Source organism: Pongo pygmaeus, chromosome 17 (assembly GCF_028885625.2).
Source record: "Pongo pygmaeus isolate AG05252 chromosome 17, NHGRI_mPonPyg2-v2.0_pri, whole genome shotgun sequence".
NCBI lineage: Eukaryota > Metazoa > Chordata > Mammalia > Primates > Hominidae > Pongo > Pongo pygmaeus.
The window spans coordinates 73,579,333-73,605,830 of record NC_072390.2 but is presented as its reverse complement, the minus strand read 5'-3'; the positions used below and the strand labels follow the sequence as shown (position 1 = coordinate 73,605,830).

The 26,498-nt window shown below is 42.3% G+C and overlaps 2 protein-coding genes and 1 pseudogene across 5 annotated transcripts in view; 1 reads left to right on the top strand and 2 right to left on the bottom strand.

The window, feature by feature from the left end:
* The window catches only part of MALT1 (MALT1 paracaspase), an 80,048-nt gene extending 56,604 nt beyond the window's left edge, over positions 1–23,444 (bottom strand). For 2 of the 4 annotated variants that reach the window (XM_063653759.1, XM_063653760.1), the window contains exons 1-3: positions 23,018–23,427; positions 13,661–13,827; positions 10,270–10,392 (exon numbers count right to left, since the gene is read on the bottom strand). In XM_063653759.1, the coding sequence (XP_063509829.1) occupies positions 10,270–10,392; positions 13,661–13,827; positions 23,018–23,226 (499 nt within the window). In that variant the 5' untranslated portion in view covers positions 23,227–23,427. Of the gene's footprint in view, positions 1–10,269; positions 10,393–13,660; positions 13,828–23,017 lie in introns of all 4 variants that reach the window. The other 2 variants (XM_054460530.2, XM_054460531.2) reach the window with 2 other exon arrangements.
* Positions 2,661–5,671, bottom strand: LOC129018735 (large ribosomal subunit protein mL37-like; annotated as a pseudogene).
* LOC134738450 (proline and serine-rich protein 2-like) lies at positions 23,225–24,878 on the top strand. Its single transcript, XM_063653616.1, has 2 exons — positions 23,225–23,609; positions 24,088–24,878. Exons 1-2 carry the CDS (start codon positions 23,225–23,227, stop codon positions 24,282–24,284), a joined length of 582 nt encoding a protein of 193 aa, XP_063509686.1. The 3' UTR covers positions 24,285–24,878.
* Positions 24,879–26,498: the final 1,620 nt, after the last annotated feature.

Below are 26,498 nucleotides of genomic sequence, written 5' to 3'. Positions count from 1 at the left end.
GAGAGAGCCAGCTGAGAAGAAGATCCTCCAACCCTGGGGAAACCTTCAGATGACTGCAGACCTGGCTGACAGTCTGACTGCTGCCTCACGAGAGACCCTCAGCCAGGACTACCCAGCTAAGCCACTTCTAGACTGCTATCCTCAGAAACTGTGTGAGATAATAAACAGTTGTTGTTTTTCACTTCTGACTTGGGGGTAATTTATTATGCAGCAATAGATAACTGACATAAAAGAAACCAAAGCTAGAAATGCTTACATTTGCAAAAGTTGTAATTAATAAAACTGGGTTAGCTGACTTTTAGGAAGGAAAGAAAAAGATAATTAAAACTTATAAAACTTAATTTCCTGCACCTACTTTTATTTTCTTTCCTTGTCTATACTGAATGTGACCTCATAACAGTGTCTTTTTCTTCTACCACCCACCAATGCAAAGAAACAAAACAAGATTACAAGTAAAAAGGAAACAGTGTAAATAACAGTAATCTTAATACATCAAAGGTACTAAACTTTCTAGGAAAAAAAATAATGTTCATGAAAGTCATAGCACAAAGATACTAAATAAAACCAAAATAAAAAATGAGTAAATATTTATTGTATACCTAGCACATTTGAGGGTCTCGAGAAACCCTAGAAAATCTTTAGTAAATATAGTAGAGCCTCTCAGAATTTTAAACTCTTGCCAAGGGAGGACATTCATATTCACTAATCCTTTATGTCGAGGCCAAGTTAGTACAGGATGGATGAAGTTCAGAATTTTTCTGAAATCTGTGATACATGTTGGTAGGAAAGGTGGAAAATGGGATAAGCACTCTTGCTGAAGCCAGCAAATTCATAACACTGTATTTTAATGTCCCCACATTTACCATTCATCTACCAGGAGAGTTTTACATCACAACTTTAAAATACAAAGATTCTGATTTCCCAAGTTTCGATGTGACAGGAAAAAGTTGCAACAATGACAAAAGAGAACAAGTAATAAATCTGAAAAATATAGGAGTTTTGGCTATCCTGGCTTTAAATTTGAATGTCCTATAGCCACCACGAATTTTATATGTCCCAAATCCCTTCTGACACAAAATCTACTCCTCTGCCAGTCCCCACAGTTTCCCCATCTCAAAGATGGTAAACCAGTCTTACAGCCTACCACCATCCATCCAGTTACTCAGGACAAAAACTTTGCAGTTTTTTAGCATCATTCTTAACGGCCCTAGGATTTTCAGAATGGTAAATGAGCACTGGCTTCAACGTAAAGTTGTCAGCTGCATTAGCCCCTAACAAGAGTCAGCCAGGCACTGACTTCTCTCTAGCTATCAAAGCTCTAGATGACATCTTCTTCCAATAGAAGGCTGTTTCATCTACACTGAAAAATCTGTTTATTATAGCCATTTTCTTTAATTATCTTAGCTAGATCTTTTTTTGCTTTTTTGTTTTAAGACAAGGTCTCACTCTGTTACCTAGGCTGGAGTGCAGTGTCATGATCTCGCTCACCGCACCCTCTGCCTTCCAGGTGTAAGCAATTCTCCCACCTCAGCCTCCTGAGTGGCGGGGACTACAGGCAGGTACCACCGTGCCTGGCTAATTTTTTGTATTTTTTTGCAAAGAAGGGGTTTCACCATGTTGCCCAGGCTGGTATCAAACTCCTAAGCTCAAGCAATCCTCCTGCCTTGGCCTCCCAGAGTGGTGGGATTATAGACACCATGATCAATTGCGAGCCACCATGCCTGGCATTAGCTAGATCTTCTGGATGACTTGCTGCAGCTTCTCCACCAGTACTTGCTGCTTCACTTTGCACTTTTATGTTACGGAGACAGCTTATTTCCTTAAACCTCATGAACCAACTCTTCTTCCGCAGCTTCCTCACCTCTCTGTCTTCACAGAAATGAGGCGAGTTAGGGCCTCACTCTGGATTAGGCTTTGGCTTAGGGGCATGCTGTGGCTGGTTTGATCTATCCAGACTACTACAACTTTCTCCATCTCAGCAATAAGGCTGTTTTGCTTTCTTATCATTCGTATGTTCACTGAAGTAGCATTTTTAATTACCTTCAAGAACTTTTCTTCTACATTCGCAACTTGGTTAACTGGCACAAGAGGCCTAGCTTTCAGCCTATCTCAGCTTTTGATATGCCTTCCTCATTAAGTAAAATCAATTCTAGCTTTTGATTTAAAGTGAGAGACATGTGACTCTTCCTTTCACCTGAACACTTAGAGATCACTGTAGGGTTATTAATCAGCCTAATTTCAATATTGTTGTGTCTCACTGTTCTTTCACTTGAACACTTAGAGACGATTGCAGGGTTGTTAATCAGCTTAATTTCAATATTGTTGTGTCTCAGGGAATAGGGAGGCCCAAAGAGGTGGCGGGGAAAGGTGGGAGAAGAGGGACAGGGAGGGAGAGGGAGAGGAAGAAAGAAAGAGCGAGTGAGAGAGAGAGAGAGAGAGAGAGAGAGAGAGAGAGAGAGAGAGAGAGAGAGAGAGAGAGGAATGGCCAGTCAGTGGAGCAGTTGGAATACACATGACATTTATCAATTAAGCTCACCTTCTTATAGGGGCATAATTTGTGGCACCCCAAAACAATTATAATAGTTTTTTTTTTCCTTTGCAATGCAAGGGCTCTTTATTGTCAGCGAGACCACCAGGCTAGATGAGCACTGAGGCTCCAGGGGGACCCCAGGCCCTCTTTAGTGGGAGAAGGCAAAGGTGGGTTTCGGGCCTCAGAGTGGTCCTTGGCTCACGTAGCACCATGTAAATACAGAGCTAAAAACTTCCTGGATGTCTCCCACTGGAAACCAGTCAGCCCAACACATTCCACAACCACCCTCATTTTTTTTTTTTGAGACAGAGTCTCACTCCGTCGCCCAGACTGTTGTGCAGTGGTGTGATCTTGGCTCACTGCAACCTGTCTCCCAGGTTCAAGCAATTCTCCTGCCTCCGTCTCCTGAGTAGCTGGGATTACAGGCATGTGCCACCATGCCTGGCTAATTTTTTGTTTTTTTTTTTTGTTTTTTTTTTTTTTGAGACGGAGTCTCGCTCTGTTGCCCAGGCTGGAGTGCAGTGGCGCAATCTCGGCTCACTGCAAGCTCCGCCTCCCGAGTTCATGCCATTCTCCTGCCTCAGCCTCCTGAGTAGAGTAGCTGGGACTACAGGCGCCCGCCACTACGCGCAGCTTATTTTTTGTATTTTTAGTAGAGACGGGGTTTCACTGCGTTAGCCAGGATGGTCTCGATCTCCTGACCTCGTGATCTACCCACCTCAGACTCCCAAAGTGTTGGGATTACAGGCGCAAGCCACTGGGCCCGGCCCCACCTTCTTTTTGATCACTGGGAGACACCAAAAATGCTGAGAAAGTAGCTGGCATGATTCCACCCAGACCAAACTCTTGCCACACTTGTTAGAGGCCAGGTCTGTGGTGTTCTACTGTAACACCAGGAAATGGAATGCACGTCCGTCTGTGCATATACTCTGCACAACCATGGGCTGCTCCGAGATCTTGGTGTCATTCCCACAGAGGAGCTGGGCCTGAGCCAGGGCAATGCCAAAAGCAAACAGGATCATCTTGGCCCACAGCTGATCTGGTTGAAGGCTATGTGGTTGCAAATCGGCTTTCTCCAGGAAGTACAGGATATGGAGACAGGGGTAAGGATAGCCCTCCCAGAATCCTGTGTCATCTTTCACATCATAAACATTGCATTCCTGAAGATCAGTAGTGGGGAGAGGGGACAGAAGGTCTCAAGAACATGATTTTTAGTAGCTTCAACCTCTTCTCTGGAGGAGATGGAGGGGGCAGAAGATCCTTGGCACTCAGCGGGCTCCACCAGAACCATGACCCTGAAGAAGAGACACAATTCCAGGTGGTGGATAATGTGGAGTTTTGGGCACAAATCTGCCTGGCCAGAGAAGGATGCCTGAGAATCTGAGACTTACACGACTGTATCAGACTGTCCACAATGACCAGACAGCAGGCCTCTCTCCTGGGGCCGTCTTCGGTACAGTGCCAGAGACAGGCATGAGAGATCAAATTCAGAAGACGCTCATCTTGGTTCTCTCTGTGGTTCCTTGTATCATCAACAAGGCCAAGTACTTTCTCAGGAAGGCATTCTATTAACTCGGCCTCGGTAAGCCAGAGGGCCTGCTTGACACCCCTGAGAAGGTGGCAACGCTGGTGAGAGACATAGCAGGCCTGGTCTTTGTATGGTGGCTGCTCGTGAATGGAGCTTGAGCAGCAGAACTTTGGGTGCTTCGAGCCAGGGTCCCAGGGTCGTGAACGAGGTGAGCAGAATTTTAGGTGTTTCTACCCAGGGTCCCAGGGCAGGAAGATCAGCGGTGGCAGCCCGGGCGTGAAGTACATCTTTCCCACAGAGGGGATGGGCTCCAGTCCAGGGGTCTCGTACACTCTACCCAGGGGAGGAGGCTCTGGCTTCCACATGGAGTGCATGCCCCACTCACAGGCTCCACGTCTCGGGGCCTCGAAGCTCCCAAGGTTGAGCTGCCTGGAGCTAGTCAGTGCCTGCCTAGCGGGCCCCAATGCCAACACCATACTGATGTGGTCTTAAGACCGCCACCTGGATGCCACCATCTTACCAGGCTCCAACAATCACAGTAGTAACATCAAAGATCACCAATCACAGATCACCATGACAGATATAATGAAAAAGTTCGAAATATTGTAAGAATTACCAAAGCGTGACACAAAGATATGAAGTAGGCACATGCTATTGGAAAAATGGCACTGACAGACTTGCTAGACACAGGGGTGCTGCAAGCTTTCCACTTGTAGAAAGTGAAGTATCTGCAAAGTGCAATAAAGTGAAGCATAATAAAACAAAGTGTGCCTGTACTTAGAATAAAAAATCCAAATTCCTTACCATGGCTACAAAGTCCTCCACGAACTGCTCCTTCCCTTTGGCCCCTCTGCTCTCCTCCAGGCTCACCAAGCTCCAGCCGTACTCCACTCCTTCCTTCTACAAGCCAAGTTCTTTTCTGCCTTTCCACTTACCAGTCCTCTGCTGGGTGCTCCCCACAAGCTCCGCTTTGCCATCCCCCACAACCGCCACCCTACTGGCTTCCACTATTCTACTGTTTCATAGCAGGCTCTTTCCTCATCATCCAGGTTTCTTACTAAAATATCACCAGCTTCTCCGGGAAATGTCTCTAAATTAGGTACCCTCCCACCCCCCAGTTATCTGTTACATTCACCCAGTTCAGTGTCCTTCACTCTCTAAAATCCCTGTTTCTTACTGTCCGTCTTAGGTACTAAAACAGAAGCTCCATGAGAGCAAGGACCTTGAGGGTCTTAGTCACCAGTTCATTCAGCACCTAGAATTGTGCCCACATATGGCACCGCAGTGGGTGTTAGTGGGTGTTCAACACGTGTTTGTTGAATATATATAATAATAATAGAAATTACTACAGCAGCAAGTTACTGACTGCTTTACACGCACCAGGCATTTTTATCACTAACCTTTGAAATAACCACACCAGGTAGATACTAATTACATCTATGTTACAATGAAAAAAAGGTACATAATTTGCAAAAGGTCACCCAAATTACCTGGGGTAAATTAAACTCTCTGAGACTATTTTTTTTTTTTTTTTACATTGTAAAATGGCAGAACCAGGATGCAAACCTAGGTTTTCTTGCCTTTTAAGGGTTTTAAACCCTTATGTTTTGCTTTCTCAGTGATTCTTTTTGTTTTTTTGAGACAGGGTCTCACTCTGTCACCCAGGCTGGAGTGCAGTGGCATGATCAGGGCTCACTGCAGCCTCAACCTCCTGGGCTCAAGCCATCCTCCCACCTCAGCACCCCCAATAGCTGAGTCTATGGGTGTGCATCACCATACCCAGCTAATTTTTGCATTTTTTGTAGAGGCAGGGTTTCGCCATGTTGCCCAGGCTGGTCTTGAACTCCTGGGCTCAAGCAATCCACCCCACCTCAGCCTCCCAAAGCACTGGGATTATAGGAGTGAGCCACCATGCCCGGCCTCTTGGTGATTCTCAATATATCTCCCATGGTAATCCTGCTTCCTGCCACAGTGAGCCTACCTTACTGAGAAAGTGTATCACACAAAGAGCAATCCCACACCAGGACACGGCTCATGAATATACCATGGCAAATATTCTCTGCCATTATACAAGGAGATAAGAGACAAGAAGGATGGAAAGGGTTTTTCCTCTAGAGTATCTTACAAAGAAGCAGGTGACTACTGGAAAGGGACCATATGGCCAGGTTCTAAAAGTTATCCTTCCTTTGTGTGGGACATAAGACTAAGTGATTTTTAAAATCAGTATTTTTTTTTTTTTTTTTTTTTTAGAAACAGGGCCTCACTACGTTGCCAAGGTTGGACTCATATGTTGCCCGGAACTGCTGGCCTCAAGAGATCCTCCTACCTTAGCCTCCCAAAGTGTTGGGATTACAGGTGTGAGCCACCGTGCCTGGCAAAGACAAAGTAGCTTTTAATGTACATCTAAATTCAGTTTATAAGCCTGTCCTGCACCAACAACTTTATTAATAAGCAAGTGTGTGTGTGTGTGTGTGTGTGTATAACACATATATACAATTTATTGCTTCGAAGACTGAGAATTGAAAGGCAAAATGTGATTTGGAAACCACCCCTGGTGAATAGCCAAGAAAATGAGTTGCAATACCTCCCATGTTTTAACCACACAAATTTCCTTCCTCCCACAAAGCCTTGTGCGACAGGGACCCATGGTCAACCTTTAGCCACCCCAATGCAGCACCCACTAGTGAGAAGGTGCTGAACAAAGGTAAAAAAAGAATATGGTATAGTGCTACGTAGGCTGTACAAAGGCATACAAATGAAAGTTCTATTTTAAACGGTGAACACACAGCTTCCTGGTAAACAAGCATATTTTTCAGATAACATCTACAAAGAAGTCAGAGAAGTTACTTGATTTCCTGTAAGCCTGGGAGAATGTGACTAGGTACGATGGAACCAAGGATCGTGCTTTCAACTACACACACATATGCCGATAAACAAGTACATGCTATTAAGCAATAAAACAAAAATTTAAAACCCTGCTGAAGTTATAAGAAAGATAAATTAGGATAATTTTTGACAAAAGGACACATAGCTTCCCTTGAAGTTATTCTCTCTCACAACGCATTTAAATGTTGATGTAGTTTATCAATAAATACTTTTTCCAAAAACAGATCTATTCCATACACTGAAGTCCATCTACTTTCAGAGGCCATGAAACAAAAAAAGATTTTCATCAACTTCCATCTAAAACGTCCTCAAAGTTACTCTGCAATCTTCTATGCTATCACAGAAGAGTACCCACATGCCCTACAGTGTGCCCAAATAAATATCATTCCTCTTCCTCTAACAATTTCCCCCACTATATAACCAAAGTAGGTCCATGTGTGTCCCTCCTACGGCATTATACAAAGTATGTCCACATATGTTTCTCTTACATGTCAATTGAAATTTGTAGAGATTGTAGCTAAATCTAGTTTCCCACATCACATCCCTTATTCTGTTACATTGCCTGAGACTCCCCTCGACACTCCACATCCAGAAAGACATTCCTTTAGGCCTTGTTCACCAGCCCTTTCTCTCCCTCTACTTCTTCCTTATCCTCATGCCCAACCATACCATCTTTTTCTCTTTTCACTTCTTGATATTTTTCTTTTAGGAATAATTGCCAATTTCCTGATATTCATGAAATAAGAAAAGTCCCTTACAAATAAGATCCAGTCTTTGAGCACTTTTTAAGTTGGCAAGAAGAAAAAAATTGAACTCCATTGGTCAAAGAGGCAACTGAGGTAATAATACAGAACTAAGTTTCTTAATTCAGAAATTTCGTAGCATTATGGAAATGGTATTGAGTTCAGGTCAGGGTCAGCAGACCTGGTTTTTAATCCTACCTTTGTCAATAATTGTGACTTTGGCCAAATGATAACTTTTGGAAATCTCATTTCCCATGTAAATGTTTGTTGGTTAAAATTTAAATGTTCACAATAGCACTGTTCTGTCGCTTCACAGAATTGTGAATATAAAATGTGAAGTAAAGGTATTTTAGAAACTAAAGAATAATATTAAACAACCTTTGCACTTATTTTAGAGATAAAAAAGTAATAAAAATAGCCAAAACATAACAATGCGTATGTTACAACAGATCTGAGAAAAAATGGTATGAAATAAAAAAGGAGTAGAGGCAAATGGAAAAGGTGCCACTGAAAAGATGGCACATGACCCTGCCACAGAAATCTCATAGGTACCCTCAGTGAGGCACCTTTCATATGAAGAGTGAAATAAAACGGCAATATCGCAGCACTGGAGCTGAAAAGCAACTTGGGATTCATCTTAATGAGACCCACATCAAGAATGCTAGTTCTCTCTAAACAGCTCCTATCGTTCAGCCTTTGCTCTGCCCATTCCAGGTTAAGGGCATCACTTCTCCAGGCAACCATTTCGTGATGTATGTAACTAGGACTGATGAAGCCTATAATTCTACACTCACAATATTTTCACTTAAAACAAAAGAAACAAATAGGCTGGGTGTGGTGGCTCATGCCTGCAATCCTAGCACTTTGGGAGGCCAAGGCGGACGGATTACCTGAGGTCAGGAGTTTGAGACCAGCCTGGCCAACATGGCGAAACCTCGTTGCTACTAAAAATATAAAAATTAGCTGGGCGTGGTGGTGCGCGCTTGTAATCCCAGCTACTCAGGAGACTGAGGCAGAAGAATCGCTTGAACCTGGGAGATGAGGTTGCAGTGAGCCAAGATCGCGCCACTGCACTCCAGCCTGGGTGACAGAGTGAGACTCAAAAAGCAGACAAACAACAACAACAACAACAAAAGAAACAAAAGCACCTTGAACTACACATCTAAGTCTATCTACATTTGCCAATAATACAGATGTCAATATTGGTTGCTTTGGAATCAGTCTTTGAAACTTAAATAGGATCTAAAAAAAAAAAAATCATTACAGACCTTTGGTTCAAAACCATTTCAACACATTCATTTAACCCTCTTCTCCAATTCCCACTGAGATGAGCAAAGGAATAAAAGTAGGGAAACAATTTACTAGCGCTGGAAAATGGGATGAACACCATCCACACATAAAAACTAGAAGCGATTTCCCTATCATATAATTCAAGTAAGACCAGACTGAGGGGCAAGTTGGCCAACCCATGTGCAGTGGAAATGCTCGACAAGAGAGAAAGCAACAGAGAGTAAAAACCTCAATCCTCTGAGGCTCCTTCACAAAATATATAAAATTATAATTCCAGAGTGAGTTTATACTCAGACTTCATGCTGACTGACTGCTGAAGCTGGCTCCTTATCACAGAAACTGTTCTAGTTAGAGATGCATGGATACTGCTCTAGCTATTTCTGGGCACCAAAACAAATCCAGAAAAGAAACTTGGTCAGTTTCTCAAAAGACAGAGAAACTCCACATGACAGTTACAGTTACCTTTCAGAGCTACCTCTGACTGTTGTTCCACCATCACTTGGAACAGAATATGGCAACGTAAGACTATAGTGTCTTGTTTAATCAAAATAAATCTAAAGTTTCCCCTTCTCCCTGCATTTATACCTCAAAGGCCAGTTCACAGCATAACTCAAACCAGGCTTCTCTCTGTAAGGACAGAGGAAAATCATCAGACTTCCTGTGGAATAAGAAGTAATGTCCTCCCATGAAATAGTATCAATGCAAAAAAAGAGAGAAAACATTACAATATTTCTATTTTGTATTTTCACTAAGACTCAAGAATATAGCAAAGAGGGAAAACTGGAGATCAGATAAACTTACTATATATATATATTTTTTACAACTGTCTTGGATATGATCTTTTATATGTTTGTCTCCCCTACTAAACTATGACCTATCAGCAGGTAGAAACCATTGTTTTATTCATCTCTAAACTCACAGTACCTAGCATAATGCCTAGCATAGCAAGGGCATTGCAATACAGTAAACTTTATTGAATGCATGAGGCAAACCACCAATTAAGTTGATTCTATCAGAGCTTATCTTCTTAATATAATTACAATAGTTTTTATTCTCAATATCTTTATTAAAATATTAAAATTCTTCTCTATAATTCTTGTATTTCTTTATTCTACTATCTATAAATAGAGTAAGTCGGCTGGGCGCGGTGGCTCACGCCTGTAATCCCAGCACTTTGGGAGGCTGAGACGGGTGGATGACCTGAGGTCTGAAGTTCGAAACCAGCCTGATCAACATGGAGAAACCCCATCTCTACTAAAAATACAAAATTAGCTGGGCGTGGTGGCACATGCCTGTAATCCCAGATACTCGGGAGGCTGAGGCAGGAGAATCACTTGAACCTGGGAGGCAGAGGTTGCGGTGAGCTGAAATCGTGCCATTGCACTCCAGCCTGGGCAAGAAGAGCGAAACTCCATCTCAAAAAAAAAAAAAAAAAAAGAGCAAATCTTAGATTATGCATATTAGATGCAGACAGTAAGCTAACAAATTAATTACTTCTTCCTAAAATTACTGAGCTTTATTAGATCTCAAAATGTTTGCTGTTAAATCAATAACTAACATTCAAGCAACAACCAATTCCTAAGGACATTATATGGCTAACATGACATAAAACTTCACAGAAACAGTGCACAAGTGGTAACACAGAAACAGGGCGGTGGCTCCCGCCTGTAATCCCACACTTTGGGAGGCCAGGGCAGGTGGATTGCTTGAGCCCAGGAGTTCAAGATGAGCCTGGGCAACATGGCAAAACTCCGTATCTACCAAAAATACAAAAATTAGCTGGGTATGGTGGTGTGTGCTTGTAGTCCCAGGCTGAGGCAGGAGGATTGCTTGAGCCTCCGGAGGCAGAGGTTGCAGTGAGCCGAGATCATATCATGGCATTCCAGCCTGGGAGACAGAGAAAGACCCTTTATCGCAAAAAATTTAAAAAACAAAATAAAACAAATAATATTTCCCTACAGCTCACAAATGTACTGAAGAGAAAATTAAAAACAAAAGAAAAACAAAAAGAAAAAAATAAACTGCTTTCCTTTCCTATTCTCTCCTCAAATGCAAAAAAGCCCTATGAGATAATCTTGAGAAAGCCTGTAAGCCAAATATCATCAGGATAATCTGCACTGGGGAATACTGATAGAAAAGTGCTAATCCTATTTGGAGAAAAACACAAAGAGCAAAAATGGATTTTTCAAAGGAAGATTACTAATGTTTATTAGGGTGGCACTTTATTAGTTGCTGGCCTGTCAAAAATAAAAATATAAAATATTGTGTTATTTTAAAAATTCAGGCAAATTGTTACACCTAAATAAATATATGACTCAATTTCAGTCAAGCCCGGTTTCACATATGGGAAACTTAAAAATTCCGAAACCCTAGATCTCAGGCCAGTGATCACAACACAAATCAAAAGAGATAAGGCCCCTGTCATTGTACAGATGAAATTCAACACAACATTATCTCATGCAGCTCCTATAACTCTGCGAGGTAAAGAATACTTATGTTCATATTATAGACTTGGCAAACAACGGTTAGAGTAATTAAGCATAATTATTGAAAAAGAGAATGAAATACATATTATATTTACTTCCCAGAAAGGTTTCCTAAGCTTTCAGAGGCCCTGGTATTCAATAAAGTATGAGAACTTAGTAAAGTAAGCAAAAGTAGACTTTACTAAGTATGAGACTTTACTAAGTATGAGAATTTGGACTTTACCAGTATGAAACCTAGACTAGCAGATTTCAAATGTCACAACTCTTGGGTGCTACTTCAGGTACCAGCAATATAAAAATTAATAAATACCACTTTAGGAACTCTATTGTTTCTATCAGTAATGGGCCAGGTTTAAAAAAGAAAGTTTACTGTTTGGTGCCAAACAACAGTCGCATTTGGGAGGGTGGCATTAGCAGCTAGTTATTCCCACCCCAGCCCTGTTGGTAGGAAGAGGCGCTGGGAAATAGAAGGCAAGCATCCAATACAGTGTGTATCAAATTCACAGGGCATTTATCAGAGGCCTATTTTACCATCTACAGCGGGCTTTGTAAAGCGGGGATGATTGGGAGTCCAAGTCTCCTTATTTATAATCCAGGGCTCTTTCCATTTGTAGTAAGCTTTTTGGTTACCTCCCCAGTATCTGCTGCTTCCTTTTTCCTTCTAATAGTTTCAATTTTGTTTGGTGATCCATGTGGTTCCAGGAAAGCTGACTCAACCCAACTCCACTGCTGGCTTCAAGTCAGGTGAGTCAGCACATTCCATCTCCTTGGCAGTGACAGGTTTAGAGCTAGGCATGTGACCGAAGCTAGTTAACTAGATGAACCCTCTGGGTTTTGCTGGGGCAAGAATGAAGGAGCCCAGAAAAAGCCAGCAGACGTCTTGCGCTATGCGGAGAGTCAGTCATGGAAGGAAGCCAATGCCAAGAAAGGAAGAGAAAGACAAAAACCAACCAACGCGTTGAGAACAGGATTGTTCCTTGATTCTCTTGAAGCCAAACCTGCTCTAAGCTTTTCAATTAGAAGGAGAAATGTATTCTCTTTATTATGCCTATTTGGGTTGGGTGGTGACAAACTATTCACATAATGAATGTGAGTATCCTTTCCTCCTCTTTCATCATGGGGAATTCCTCTTTATTCCCTTCTCCCACTCAGCTCCCATGATTATTAAATCAGGAGAATGAGAAACCCAGAAACAGGATGTGAGAGAAATTGAGCCTTGATACTGACAAAGGTTTTTTTGCCTTTAACATGTAACTGACGGCATACCACTATACCATGTGTTCCTAATTTCCTATCCCACAACTAACAATAAAAAATAACATCTCATTTATGGTTTTAAGTTCCTCATGTTAACTTAAAAATATTGAAATGGTATACATCAAAACCATGTAAAATAGAGTGCATCAGGTCCTTTGTCTTTCCAAACTCAACCTGCCTTTCCAAGCTCAACCAGCCTCTTTGCTTCCTGTGGGACAAATAATGGCCCACTGGATCCCCAGGTAAGGAAGGAGGTCTGTAGTGCTGCCACAACCAGCCAACTTCGATGGCATGTCCCTCCTGCTCCCCACCACTGCTGTAGACCAACTCTATCTGCAGCTGAGAGGAGAGCAGCTGAATGGAGAAGAGGGACTGTTTCCTAAGCCTCATCTGATGCGGGAAGTGCAAAGCCTCACCCAATATCGGTAATTCAGGAAAAACTCATAAGGTTATAAGGTTGAGTTAATCAACATTCGAAAGCCTCACTGCAGCAAAAAAAACTTAAACATTTGTCATACTTGCTTTACTTCATCTATATAAATACACAGGAATAAATATATGTTCATTTTTTTGGCTGCACTATTCCAATGTACGTCATAGGAATCCTCTCCCTAAATACTTTAAAACGCATCTCCTTTTTAAAAAAAGGACATTCTCCTATAGTATCATTATCATATGATAATTACTTAATATATCAAATATGTAGTTACATTCAAATTTTTCCAACTATCTCAAAAATGTCTCACGTAGCTGGTTTCTTCAACCACAATCCAACCAATATTCATGCATTGCATTTGCTTCAACCTGGGAAAGCAAACAAGGCACTACGCATTTACATTTTCCAAAAATACTTAACACAATTCACCTGGTCAAAAGAGATAATTTCTTCTAAGTTTGGCTCCATGAACTCCTGGAGAATAATCCTAAGAACAAAACCTACCTGGGGGGCTGAGCAGCTGAAGAACTTCAGTGTGTTCCATAGCCTGCAGGAAATCACTCAATTCTGTGACTGTGCAACCCTTTTCACCCATCAACTTCAGCAGACACAGGCTGGGGCTTCCTTCAGGCTCCAGTACCTTCAGAGAACACTGCTCCAGGTCTAGGCAACTGAAAGCAACAGAAAGAATTCAAGTCAACAGCTTTCTTCCACATGATACACCTGCTATATATCTGGACCACAGTGGTGCTGTATGGAATAAATCACAAGTGAGTGTGTGGGTGGTGACAAACTATTCACATAATGAATGTGAGTATCCTTTCCTCCTCTTTCATCATGGGGAATTCCTCTTTATTCCCTTCTCCCACTCAGCTCCCATGATTATTAAATCAGGAGAATGAGAAACCCAGAAACAGGATGTGAGAGAAATTGAGCCTTGATACTGACAAAGGTTTTTTTGCCTTTAATTTAGGAATGGGGAATAGGAAGGCCAGAAAAATTTCCTTACTCCTTCTTCAAAGATGATGAAATACAAAATGACCCCAAATGAAGCCCCAGTAGGCTACATTCTGCTGCCTCCTGAGTGAAAGAAATATGCACTCATTCCATCAGGGAGCCAAAATATCTTAAATCATAGCACATGCATGTATATAAACGGTGTTGGTAGTACTCTGAATTGAAAGCAAGAGAGGCTAATGTCTCGAAAACGACACTAGATAGAACAATCAATGTTACAAGGTTAGCAATTGAAAAATACTTAAAATATCCTTAATTACTAGCTTAAATAAATTATGGCACGTATATCAAATGAAATACTGTTAATTCATTAAAAAAACTGAGCCTGAGGTAAAGGCATAGGTCTTCAAGACATACTGAGAAATGAAGGAATTAACATAAAAAACTGTGTATAATACACCATTTGTATTAACAAGGTAGTATGTCTATGTGTGTATTCATACGAAAAAAGGAAGATACAGAACAGTGTTTGTTATTACCAAGATGATCTGTGTGTGTTCTTATACACGGAGAGTAAACTCTGAAAAGGTATCTAAGAAACTTGTAGCCATGGTTGCCTCACAGAGGGTAAGACAGTAGAGCTCATGGCTGGATGATCTACTTTTCACTATAACCCCTTTTGTACTGTTGATTTTTTTATGTGCATTTATTTTTAGATAATTTTTTTTAATAGAGATGCTGTCTTGCTATGTTGCCCAGGCTGGTTTCAAACTCCTGGGCTCAAGTGATAATCCCACCTCTGCCTCCCAAAGAGCTGGAGCCACCACTCCTGGCTCTTTTGATAATTTTTAAAAAGTATATTTAGAAAGAGAACCAGTACTATTGACATTCAAAGTATTTAGGCTGGGCACGGTGGCTCACACCTGTAATCCCAGCACTTTGGGAGGCCAAGGCACGCAGATCTCATCAAGCCAGGAGTTTGAGACCAGCCTGGCCAACATGGTGAAGCCCCATCTCTACTAAAAATACAAAAGTTAGCTGGTGTGTGGTGGTGCACGCCTGTAGTCCCAGTTACTCAGTAAGCACAAGAATCGCTTGAACCCAGGAGGCAGAGATTGCAGTGAGCTGAGATCATGCCACTGTACTCCAGCCTGGGCGACAGATCGAGACTCTGCCTTAAAAAAAAAGAAAGCAAAAAACCAAAGTACTTCTAAGTACCTAGAAATATCCTATTGCAGGGACCACGGCCTGTGGGCCAAATGTGTTCAGCTACCTGATTTCTGTAAATAAAGTTTCATTGGAGCACAGCTACACTCATTCATTCACATATTTACAAATGTCTATGGCAGCTCTCCTGATACAACAGCAGAGCTGAATACCTGGCTGCAAAGCCAAAAATATTTACCACTGGGCCCTCTATGGAAATAGTTTGCTAACCCTTCCTTTAAAGAATGTCTTATTGTCCTTTTGTTAAAACTATTCTTTTAAAAATACCAGTATTTAACATACATATACAATTTTCTTTTCCATGTTATTGTGTGCAGTAGTGGCATACGAGATTAGAAAGACAGGTTAAGATCAGATCATAGAAGGCCATGAAGAATGGAACAATGATATGAATTGTAATCATTTTATAGAAGGGGAAAGTACAAGTATTAAACATTCAAGGGGAGACAAAAGAATCAAGAAAAAACCGAGCAATCAACGACACAAAAACTTTCCCAAAGAAACATAATCAACAACAGCCAACCGAAGTGTTTAGATAATCTGCATGATATACTGTAGAATTCACACCTCATCCATCTTTGCAGATCCTGCTCCTTTTCCTGCCAATTTGAATTACAGTCCCATATTAACTCTAGCTTCTCTACAAGGTCCTCCTAGACCACACCAGTCCACCAAACACACTTTATAGACACAGTCTCCTAACTGCACTTATTTTATAGACAACTGTTCTTCTAAATGGCCAGCAAGTATATATTTTAGATATTCTGGGCCATACAGTCTCTATCACACATTCTTCTTTGTTGTTTTTTGTTTTGTTTTACAATTCATAAATACAAAAACCAGTCTTAGATCATGGGCTATATGAAATAGGTAGCAGCCTGGATTTGGGCCTTAAGCAGTCATGTGCAGACTTGTTTCATGTTTTATCTCACATAATTTCACCTTAGAACTGTGAGCTTTTCTTCATGAGCAGGAAGAAAAGCTGCTTTATCCAACTAGATTATAGGAAACTCCTTGAAAACAGAAACCCCATCATATTAAACATATATGTGTGTGTATACACACACACACAGACATAAAATCCCTCAATACCTAAAATTCTGTCTTGTCCATATTAATTAGGCATTAATGAATTTCAATCATAATTGTCAAGGCTGAAAGCCTGAATAGATGCAAGGGGCGAAACATAATAGTGCTAGGGTGTGACAGAATCAAGGTTAGCAAACTATTTTATTGCTTGAAATATTAATCCTCATTCATTTTGAGTAGTCTTATGAAGATGCTGTCATAGCATTTATACTGTTACCCAAGATTTAAAATTCAGTGATAATGTTATTTCATATGGAAAAAATGTATACAATCAAATTAATTTCATTAGTAATATTATCTACCTCATAGGGTTGTTAGAATTAAATAGCTAATCCATGTAAGAAGTGCTTAACACAGTGCTTGGCAAGTAACAGACATTCAATAAAGGTTAGCTCTTATTATGCAATAAGAATATGGGGATATTAAAAGAATATTAAAGCTAATTTCTTAACTATGCTTATTTCTGAAACATATTTTAGCTTTTCCTTAAACATTTTTTTGAGTAACTATTATCTTGGTAACCTGAAAATGTCCTCTTAGGCCTCCTGTGATCACTATATTTACTAGGTATTCTTTTCTAAGCATCCTAGTTCAATTTTATTATATTCAATATGCCATTCTTGTTAAATGTGAATCATCATATCACAGGTCAACCAGTCTCAAATTTTGGACTGTAGACCAATGGCAGCACAATCTGCAGTCCAAGGTAAAATGATAAAAATAAGGACAACAAAGCTGTCTTTTATTCTAAAATTGTCTTTTCTATTTTTAGGTGTTAAAGTGTTCTTTCTTTTAAGAAACAATGGTGACTATGATGACAGAAAACATAAAAAAGTGAAGCTGCCTGTTAGTGCTCTTATTTTGTGAAATTTTATTTTACTAGTTTCTGAAATGCCCAAGTAAAAGAACCTGATTAGAAACAATACAAGGATTACTAATTTTGTAAATAATTAGAATGAGATTTGTAAAAATAGGGATGCTGTATGCTAAATATAATTTTTATGATTCAGAAGTTTACCAGGATCTGATAAATGAAATTAAGAAGCCATCTCATCAAATGCAACCAAATGATGCTTTAATTAATGTCTATATTGATATAGAGAAAGTTAAAAACACTTGGCTTTCCTTCCCCCCAAAAGAACAAAGATCAAATTGAACTATAGATGATTTCTCTTCCATTACAAGAGGCACAGGAGAAAAAGAAGACTCTGTATCTCTTTTTGTTTTACTGATTTTCCGTATGGGCACTGGCTTTCAGCTAAGATGATGCTTATACATACCTAACTTTTCTTTCTTTCCTTTTTAAGTTACATTCCTGTAAGAGTGTGCTTTGAAGTAGTTTCTGAAAGTCCTAATTTAGAATTTTTGATTTAATTTAAAAACTGCTTTATTACTGAAACAAATGTACTTTGCTTTTTAAAAATATCTCTATTTTTATCTTTAAAAAATATATAATCAAATAGAATGTATTATACACCCTTTAGGGGACAAACCATAATGCTGTTTTTAGGTTCTTCTGCTTCTCCTCTTGGTACATTTACTATTTGGAATCTTTATTCATTAATTTGATCTATTTATCAATCACCTAAAATAAGCCACCATTTTTTCCAGGTGTTGAGGATACAGCAGCAAACAAAACAAAATTCTGTATCTTCCTGGATCTTTCATTCTAGAGAAGTACACACATAAATTTAAATAAACACAGAGATATCTTTTTGTGTATGTATCCAACCAACCAATAGTCATAAGTGTTGTGGTGGGAACGCAAGTAGACAGGTAACACTGAGCAGATGTAGGAGGTAATTTTAAATACTATGATCAGAGAAGAGCTCAGTGAGGTGAACAAGTCATGTGGTTACCTGTGGAGACCATCTCAGCCTGAGTAGGCAGCAAGTACAAAGACTACTGTGTCCAAAGGAAGGCAAGAAAGCACATGTGACCAGAGTGGAGAGGGATGGAGATAAGAAGATATCAGGTTGAAGAGTGAACTGGTAGCTAATGAGATGGTAGCTTTTACTGAGATGGAAAGGCAATAGGAGAGTTGGCATTTTTTTTAATGGGGTCTCTCTATGTTGCTCAGGCTGGTTTTGAAGTCCTAGGCGTAAGTAATCCTCCCACCCCGGCCTCCCAAAGTGCTGGGATTACAGGTGTGAGGCCACCACGCCCGGCCACAATAGGAGAGTTTTGAGTAGAGGAGGAATGAGACCTGATGTGATGTTTTCAAAGAATCATTCTTACTGCTATATTGATAACAGACTGGGGTGGGAGCAAAGCAAAAGAGGGAGAAGTTAAGTGGCTACTGGAATAATCTAGCTGAGAGACAACGTGGCTTGGCCCAGTGTGCCTGCAGTGGATGTTGGATTCTACATATATATAGTGAAGGTACAGCAGGCAGGATGGGCTGACAAAAACGATTTGTGTGTAAAAGCGGAGTCAGGAATGACTTCGAAATTTTTGGCCTGAACAACCAGAGGGTGCAGAAACTGAAAGAAAGAGGTTTATAAGGGAAGATGTGTTAAATTTTGGACATGTTATATTTAAGACGTGTCTTAGTCATTCAAGAGAAGATGGCAAACAAGTGTTTACATACATGAATCTAGGAGTTCAAACCAGAGAAATGGGCTAGAAATAGAAATTAGGAGTAATCAACCCAAATAAATGTAAAGTCATGGGACTGAAGGATAAGACCAAGAGGGCGCGAAGGAAACTTTTTTAGTTTATTTGTTTTAGAGACAAGGTCTTCTCTGTCGACCATGCTGGAGGTTAACAATACCTAAATCAATAAAATTCTGTCTTGTCCATATTAATTATTCATAAATGAATGATTACTGAATGAATTTCAATCATAATTGTTGAGGCTCACTGCAGCCTCGAACTCCTGGGCTCAAACAATCCCATCTCAGCCTGCAGAGAAGCTGGGACTACAGGCCTGTGCCACTATGTGTGGCTAATTTTTTGTGGTTTTTTTTGTAGAAACAGGGTCTCAGTATGTTTCCCAGGCTGGGAGGAAACCTTTTGTTAGAGCCTTTTACACGTTCTCATTCCTATAACAAACTGCGTGAGAGCAGGATTTCTGCATCTGAAAGTGCACCTTCTACTCAGCAGGTATGCAATGACTGACTGTTTTTCCATGGTCCAGGTTCCACAGCCCCATTTCTAAGCTCCCTACTTAACAGAATTTTAGGCAGCATTTAGAACCTCCTGTAAGGTCTGCCATCCTTAGGGATCAGATGTTCCATGCCACCAAAGAATTTACATAGCTTGGGCAAGACCCTCAGAGTCTGTGTCTATCTACACTAACAGCTAAGGGTGTCCAGGTCAGTCTTGAATGGAATCAGGGCCAGGTTTGACTATAGTGCATTCCCAAATGTACATGGTTGTGGGGAACTAAGCTATCAACAAGGATTTACTCTGAGTCATCAGCAATGAAAACATTTACAATTATTCCTAATCTCTTGTAGACAGTTTGAATGGGCTCTTTTCTTGTGGTTTACTTATTTGTATTATTAAATTTTCACCCAGTTTGAGGAAAGATGTAAAGTGTCAGAAAAAAAAAGTGAAGAGAAGAAAAAGAAACAGAATGGGCAACATTTCGAGATTTTAGGGCTGCAGATCCAGTGACTGAAGAAAGCACTTCACAGTCTCGTGGGACTTGTCACCCACACGGACTAGACACTCACACTATAATTCCCGTATTTGGCACCGGAGAAAAAATACCTTTAGAACCTTCCAGTATCACAGATCTTCTCCCATCAGCAGAAACCACTTTACAATAACTTTTTTGTCTTAAATAGAGTAAGCACCCCCAGCTGACCTTGCTTCACTGTCCAGCCCCCAAGTTCCCAGTGCTGTTTTTTGAAAAAAGTCCGTTTAATTCTTCTGATCTCAATAGGGATGAGCTTAACGTTCCCAAATTCTCCAACCCTTCTCACCCCAACCAACCTCCTCAAAACTAACCTATACCATCTTGAAAGACAGGTGAAACTCATCTGCCTCTCATCAGACTTCCCAACCCAAATTCTCAGATTCCACAACTGCATGCCCTTTGTGCTTGCCACCTCTTGTTAGGCAACTGTCCCCTTCTCTCTGTGTGACTCCACAGAAAAGTGGCCTCGAATATTTCCTTTAGTTCCCCCGAACAAAGCTAAGACCATTTTGTAGCCTTTAACAAAAACTGACTGAAGGCAGGCGAGGAAAACACGACACCCAACATCAAGTATCTGCGGCTTTTGGATTCCAGCAGCCACGCTTCTTCCCTGGCAGGGCCTTGCTGACTTTCTTCTCCCTCCTTCACGGCCATGTAGGAGTCCTCCATACCCGGCTTTCTTCAGGAAGCCCAGAACCTTCCCTAACCAGAGTACTCGTTAACACCGTAATACTCTGGAGATCTGCCCCCAAAGACAATTTTTTATATTATGGTAAGTCCAGAAATTCAAAAATTTATGTACCTAGCATAACGATATTTTGTTGTTGCTGTTTTTTTTTGCATATCCAAAACCCCAACGTGTTTTTCCTAGAACAGAAAAAAATTATGCCACTTCTCTGCTAGGCCTTGCTAGTTATTCCCTCCTCACATCATTACTCCTTTGCACAAGCAATAATCCCAAGTTACTATTATCCTTTGCCTCAATCCCAAACTCTGAAACTAGAGTTGTCAGGAGGGTTTAAGAAAACTATGTGGCCAGGCAGGGTAGCTCATGCCTGTAATCCCAGTACTTTGGAAGACTAAGGCAGCTGGATCACCTTAGGTCAAGACCAGCCTGGCTAACACAGCAAAACCCCGTCTTTACTAAAAATACAAAAAAAATTAGCGGGCTGTGGTGGCGCACGCCTGTAATCCCAGCTACTCAGGAGGCTGAGGCAGGAGAATTGCTTGAACCTGGGAGGCGGAGGTTGTAGTGAGCCACGAGCACACCACTGCACTCCAGCCTGGGCGACAGAGCAAGACTCCATCTCGGGGGAAAAAAAAAAAAGATAATGCAAAAATAAGAAGAATAAAAAAGAAGAATGAAGCAGCAGCAGCAGCATGTAAACATTTAGTACATTTTATGGTACATACCATGTTCTCAATAAATGATAAAAATCCATTATCATTCATACCCAACACAGCATTTAATATGTTATTGTAAAGGTCCCCAAATAATAGTCCATTACTGGATAAACACTTATGATTAGGAATTGAATATTTGTTAGTTTTTTATCTTCTAAAATTTCTAGCAAATAATAAGCACTTAATAAATACCATTTTGAATGAATGACTTTCCTCTCATCAAGTATTTACTAACCTCTACACATAACAGAATATTGAGACAGTTTCTGTTCTTAAGGCATTTATAAAGATGTGTACAAATAATTATACTGTAAGACAAATCTTGGTCATTTGAGAAGTTCAAAAAACTGCTAAGGGGTTCAAAGGCAGGCCAAAGTTACAACAATGGTATAAAGTAATGGTTCTAAGTGGGGTCTGGGAACCCCTAGTGCAGTTCCTGAGATCCTTTCGCGGGGTCCACAAGGTCAAAAAGATTTTTCATAATAATATTAAGACTTTATTTAGCTTTTTCATTCATTCTTTCAGGAGTGGACACTGCAGTTTCCAGTGTTCTGTAACCTGCAATAGTGCGACAGACTGAATGCAGAAGCACATAAACGAATCCGGCTCTGTGATTAAGCCAAGACATTAAAGAGATCTTCAAAATGAAAACCAATGCCACTTCTCTAATAGACTTTTTTGTTCTGGAAAATTTGTTTTTCCACGAAAGTATTATTTATGTTACCATATAATGGGTTATTCTTTTTAAATAAATTAATATTTTTAAAATGTCTTAACTTTAATTTCAAAGGTGGTAACTATCAGTATGTATTACATGTATGTATTATCTCTAACCCACATAAGAGCTCTCTGGGGTCCTCAATAATTCTTAAGAGGGTAAAGGAGTCTCGAGACCAAAACTTCAGGAACCCTAATACAGCCATTCCAAACCTAACAAGGAAAATAGTTTTACTTCGAGTTTCATGTTCATGGTGAAGTCAAGAAGAGAACGTGGCAACCTGGTTTGATGGAGGGAGATGATCAGTTCGGCGTCAGTCTTTCCCAATACCTTGCAAAATGTTCATGAATTCCTGCACCCCACCCTCTGCATTCATCGCCTCGCCTGCGCTTCTTCCCAGCCTTCCTTAGGTCTCCCAGGGCAGTGTCCACATCCCTTTCTTTTGCATTTTAAGTCCTCTGGATGACTGCCCCATCCTAGGGGTCTCCTGACAGCTTTCCTTCTCTCACTATCCTCCGGGGTCAACCTCGACCTCTCCCTTTCACCCAGGGGCGGGGGTAGAGGTAGAACAGGGAGCGAGGCAGCCGCTGGGCCACTTTTGCCTCCACCTTCCAGAGCCCTGGGCCCCGCTCTCAAACCCCAGGCATTCCGGAAAGCTGCTGGGTTCCGCTCCGCCTCAATGACCGAAGTCCTCCCCACCTCCGCTCACTCACGCCGGCGGCCCCCGCCGCGCTCAGCCCCGCCGACGGCGCCCCCACCTCCCCACCGCAGCCCACCTCGCTCGGCCCGCGCGCCCGGCCTGCCGCGGCCCCGAGCTCACCTGAGGCGGAGGCGCCCGCGACTCCCCGCCAGCTCCGCCAGTCTCCGCCAGCCCCGGCCCTCGGGCGCCTGGTCCAGGTGCTCGCTAAGCCTCCGCAGCAGCGGCTCCCGCAGGCGGTTGAGGGTCGCGCCGGCCGGAGGCGCGAGCAGCGGCCCCGTGGGGGCGGCCGAGGGCGGCAGGGCCTGTAGCGGGTCCCCCAACAGCGACATGGCCCTCGCCGGCAACCCTGGACTGCCGGGGTTCCCGCCCGCCCCGTCACGGGCCTCGGCCCCGGGGCACCTTCCGCTCGCCTCCGAGCCGCGGAGGCAGGGGCGGAAGAACAAATCTGGCAGCGCGGCACGGCCCTCAGAGGAGGAAGCTCCGCTCCCCGCCCCAACTAGACAGGTTTGCCGAGGAGAGCCGGGCCGGCTGGCCGCGCCAGCCGCGCAAAGGGGCGGGGCACCTGGGGGGCGGGGCACGGAGCCTCGAGGGGCGGGACCTTGGGCCTCGAGGGGCGGGGCGGGGCTGCCTACTGCGTGCGTGCGGCTGCGCGCCTCCCTCGCCCTCCCCCGCGGTCCCGGGCTGGCCGTGGCGCGCGCTTCAAACCCAGGAGGTGAGGAGGCCTTCCCGAGCAGGAAAGGACGGGTGGGTGCAGCTGGAGGAGGAAGCGGTGGAGGAGGAAGCGGTGGAGGAGCTACGCCCCGGCAGCTCCTCTATGGCGGGGAAGCCTGCGGCGTCTGGGCTTCCCGAGACCGTGGGAGGAGGCCTGCGTACTCACGCCAGAGAGCGGGCATGCGGTTCTCAGTCGCCGGCTCCAGGCCGCAGTCCCCGGCGGGCGCTCTCCCCTGACTCAGGGACTTTGATGTGCCCGGCGACACACCAGCATCCTGCAGTGGGCAACCTCAACGGACGCTTCCTCGTTTTAGAGTTAGATGTGTATGGCATTGCTAGAGGGAAGTAGTGCTGGAGATCCGGATACTTGAGTTGGAATTGGCCAAAATCTTTGCCTAGACTTTTAAAAAATTACTACTTTGCAGACTGAGCTGTGGCATATTTAAGGCTAATCAGATCTTGGAAATGATTGTTTTTAGCGGGAATCATCGGTTTACACCGCGTCAGACTGCCGCCCGCAATCTCCGTCATCAAAGCAGGCAACTCTGTAGAGGATGCCTTTCCCTGGAATGATCCGGAATGGACGACACCTGAGCTCTCTCTGCCAATCTTAGCAACATCCAAGGCCATTATCCCTTTGAAAACTATGGCTTCGTTTGGGACAAAAAGGAAGTAACTTACGAAATGTGACCAGTCAGGTAGTTCCCTACACAAGGCTTCCTGGCCCAATTTCTGTTGCCATTAGCTTTTCATCACCCAAGGCCGCAGGATTTTCTGACCAATAATTTGGATACCTATATTCTTATACATGTTGGCTAGGAAGGTGCGCCATACAGTCTCCACCACATTCTAGCACAAGCAGTCATTAAACTTCACTCTAGCATAAGTTAAGAGTTCAGACTGCAGTGAGATGGCTAAGAGCATGAAAGATCTGCTCGATTCAAGTGTTAGGAGCTTGAATAAGTTTCTTAATTTCTCTGCCTCATCTATTAACATAGGACTGACAATACAATTTATATAGAGTTGTTGCCAGAATTAAAGGAGTTGATGTATGTGAAGCACTTAACTCGGTAACTGGCACATCGTAGATAACTCAATAAATGCTATTACCCTTACACATACAAGTGCCGTTTCATACTCAGTTTGACTTGGCAAGCCTTTCCCAACCACTTCAGGTGCCTTCCTGTTTTGTCCTCAATCACTGTACAAATATTTTCTGAGGATCTATTACCTGCAAGTGCCAATTATGGAAATAAAATCTTCTAGTCTTTACTGGAATCCTGCCTTTTAATTTAAATTCAACAGGGGTCTTCTAAATTTAGACTTCTTAGAAAAGTCTGCCATGTACGAAGTGTTGCTTATGCAACCTCTCGTGTGCATATGAGTTAAATGGGTGCCAGTGTTACTTACTCTTAGCCAATATAGCTCAGCTGGGCACTGTTTTGACCTCGAGTTGTACCCCCCGACCCTGGCTTCCCAAGTGACTGCCTCCCTCGTTTTACCCTACTCCCAACCTTTCTTTCCACCTAGCAATTTTATACCCTATCCAGTCACTACCCGCCACCCTCCATCCTCTACCCAAACGGACATTACATTTTTTGACTGGTCTTTTTCTCTCCTCAACCAAATGTTAATATTTCTATGACATAATTTCACTCCTGTGGTTCTCTTATGGGCATAATGGTATAGTAGAATGTGACCTTTAAAGTTAGTCCTGAATTGGAAACTTGATGTTGCTGCCACTTACTAGTCTAGTGGTGGAACTTAGGTGATCTACTTAACCTCTCTGAGCTTCAGTTTCCACACTTGTAAAAAGTGGAAAATAATAGTACCTAATAGTGTTATGTAGTGTCAGGGAGAAGTATGTGCATTGTATATGAGTACTCTTAAAATTGCTACATCAATTTTGGGAACAACATAAATAGTAATTCATCTTCCTCTTCTATATTAACCATTATGTTTATATAAAGATAGAAAAATTGGGGGTAAAGATCTGGCTTTTAAATGTCCCTTAAAAGTTCATGCATGTCTATAGATATTAGCCTTGGGAGTTATTCCTCATTAGTTCAAAGTGAAATAGATCTTTGTAAATCCAGACAATTGGCAGGAAGCTTGTGGTTTCAATATATGGAACTCCATTGATGTAATCTTCAAAGCACTCATAGGTCTGGAAACTGACTCATAGGATTTTTTTTCCTTTACACAGTTTAACTATAGATGGTACTCCAACTAAAAAAAAAAAAAATGCCAGAATGATATATTATTTCACAGTTGGACAGGGTTTAAAAGACTCAGTGCAGGAGAAAACCTGCTGGTCCTTGGATCTGTATACAATGGAGGGAAAGGAAGCAGGAGTTATGTGGCTTAAATGGCATTCATGGCCTGGCGTGGTGGCTCACGCCTGTAATCCCAACACTTTGGGAGGCTGAGGCGGGCGGATCACGAGGTCAGGAGTTTGAGACCAGCCTGGCCAACATGGTGAAACCCCGTCTCTACTAAAGGTACACACAAAAAAATTAGCCAGGCGTGGTGGCGCACGCCTGTATTCCCAGCTACTTGGGAGGCTGAGGCAGGAGAATCGCTTGAACCCAGGAGGCGGAGGTTGCAGTGAGCCGAGATCGTGCCACTGCAGTCCAGTGTGGGCGACAGGGCGAGACTCTGTCTAAAAAAAAAAAAAAAGCATTCATTGTCTCTCCTATCCCTTATTCCATGCTCAGCCCACTTTGTGACCTCTCTGACTCAGCCTCTGTAGGGGCCACTCAGGTGACCCAGAGACACAGGCTCAGCACATCCCCTGAAGCCCATTCTTGCCACCATCTTCCAAAGGATTAGGGAAATTTTCTCATTTCAATTTCAACTTTGTAATAGTAGCTAAGCATCATACTAGTAT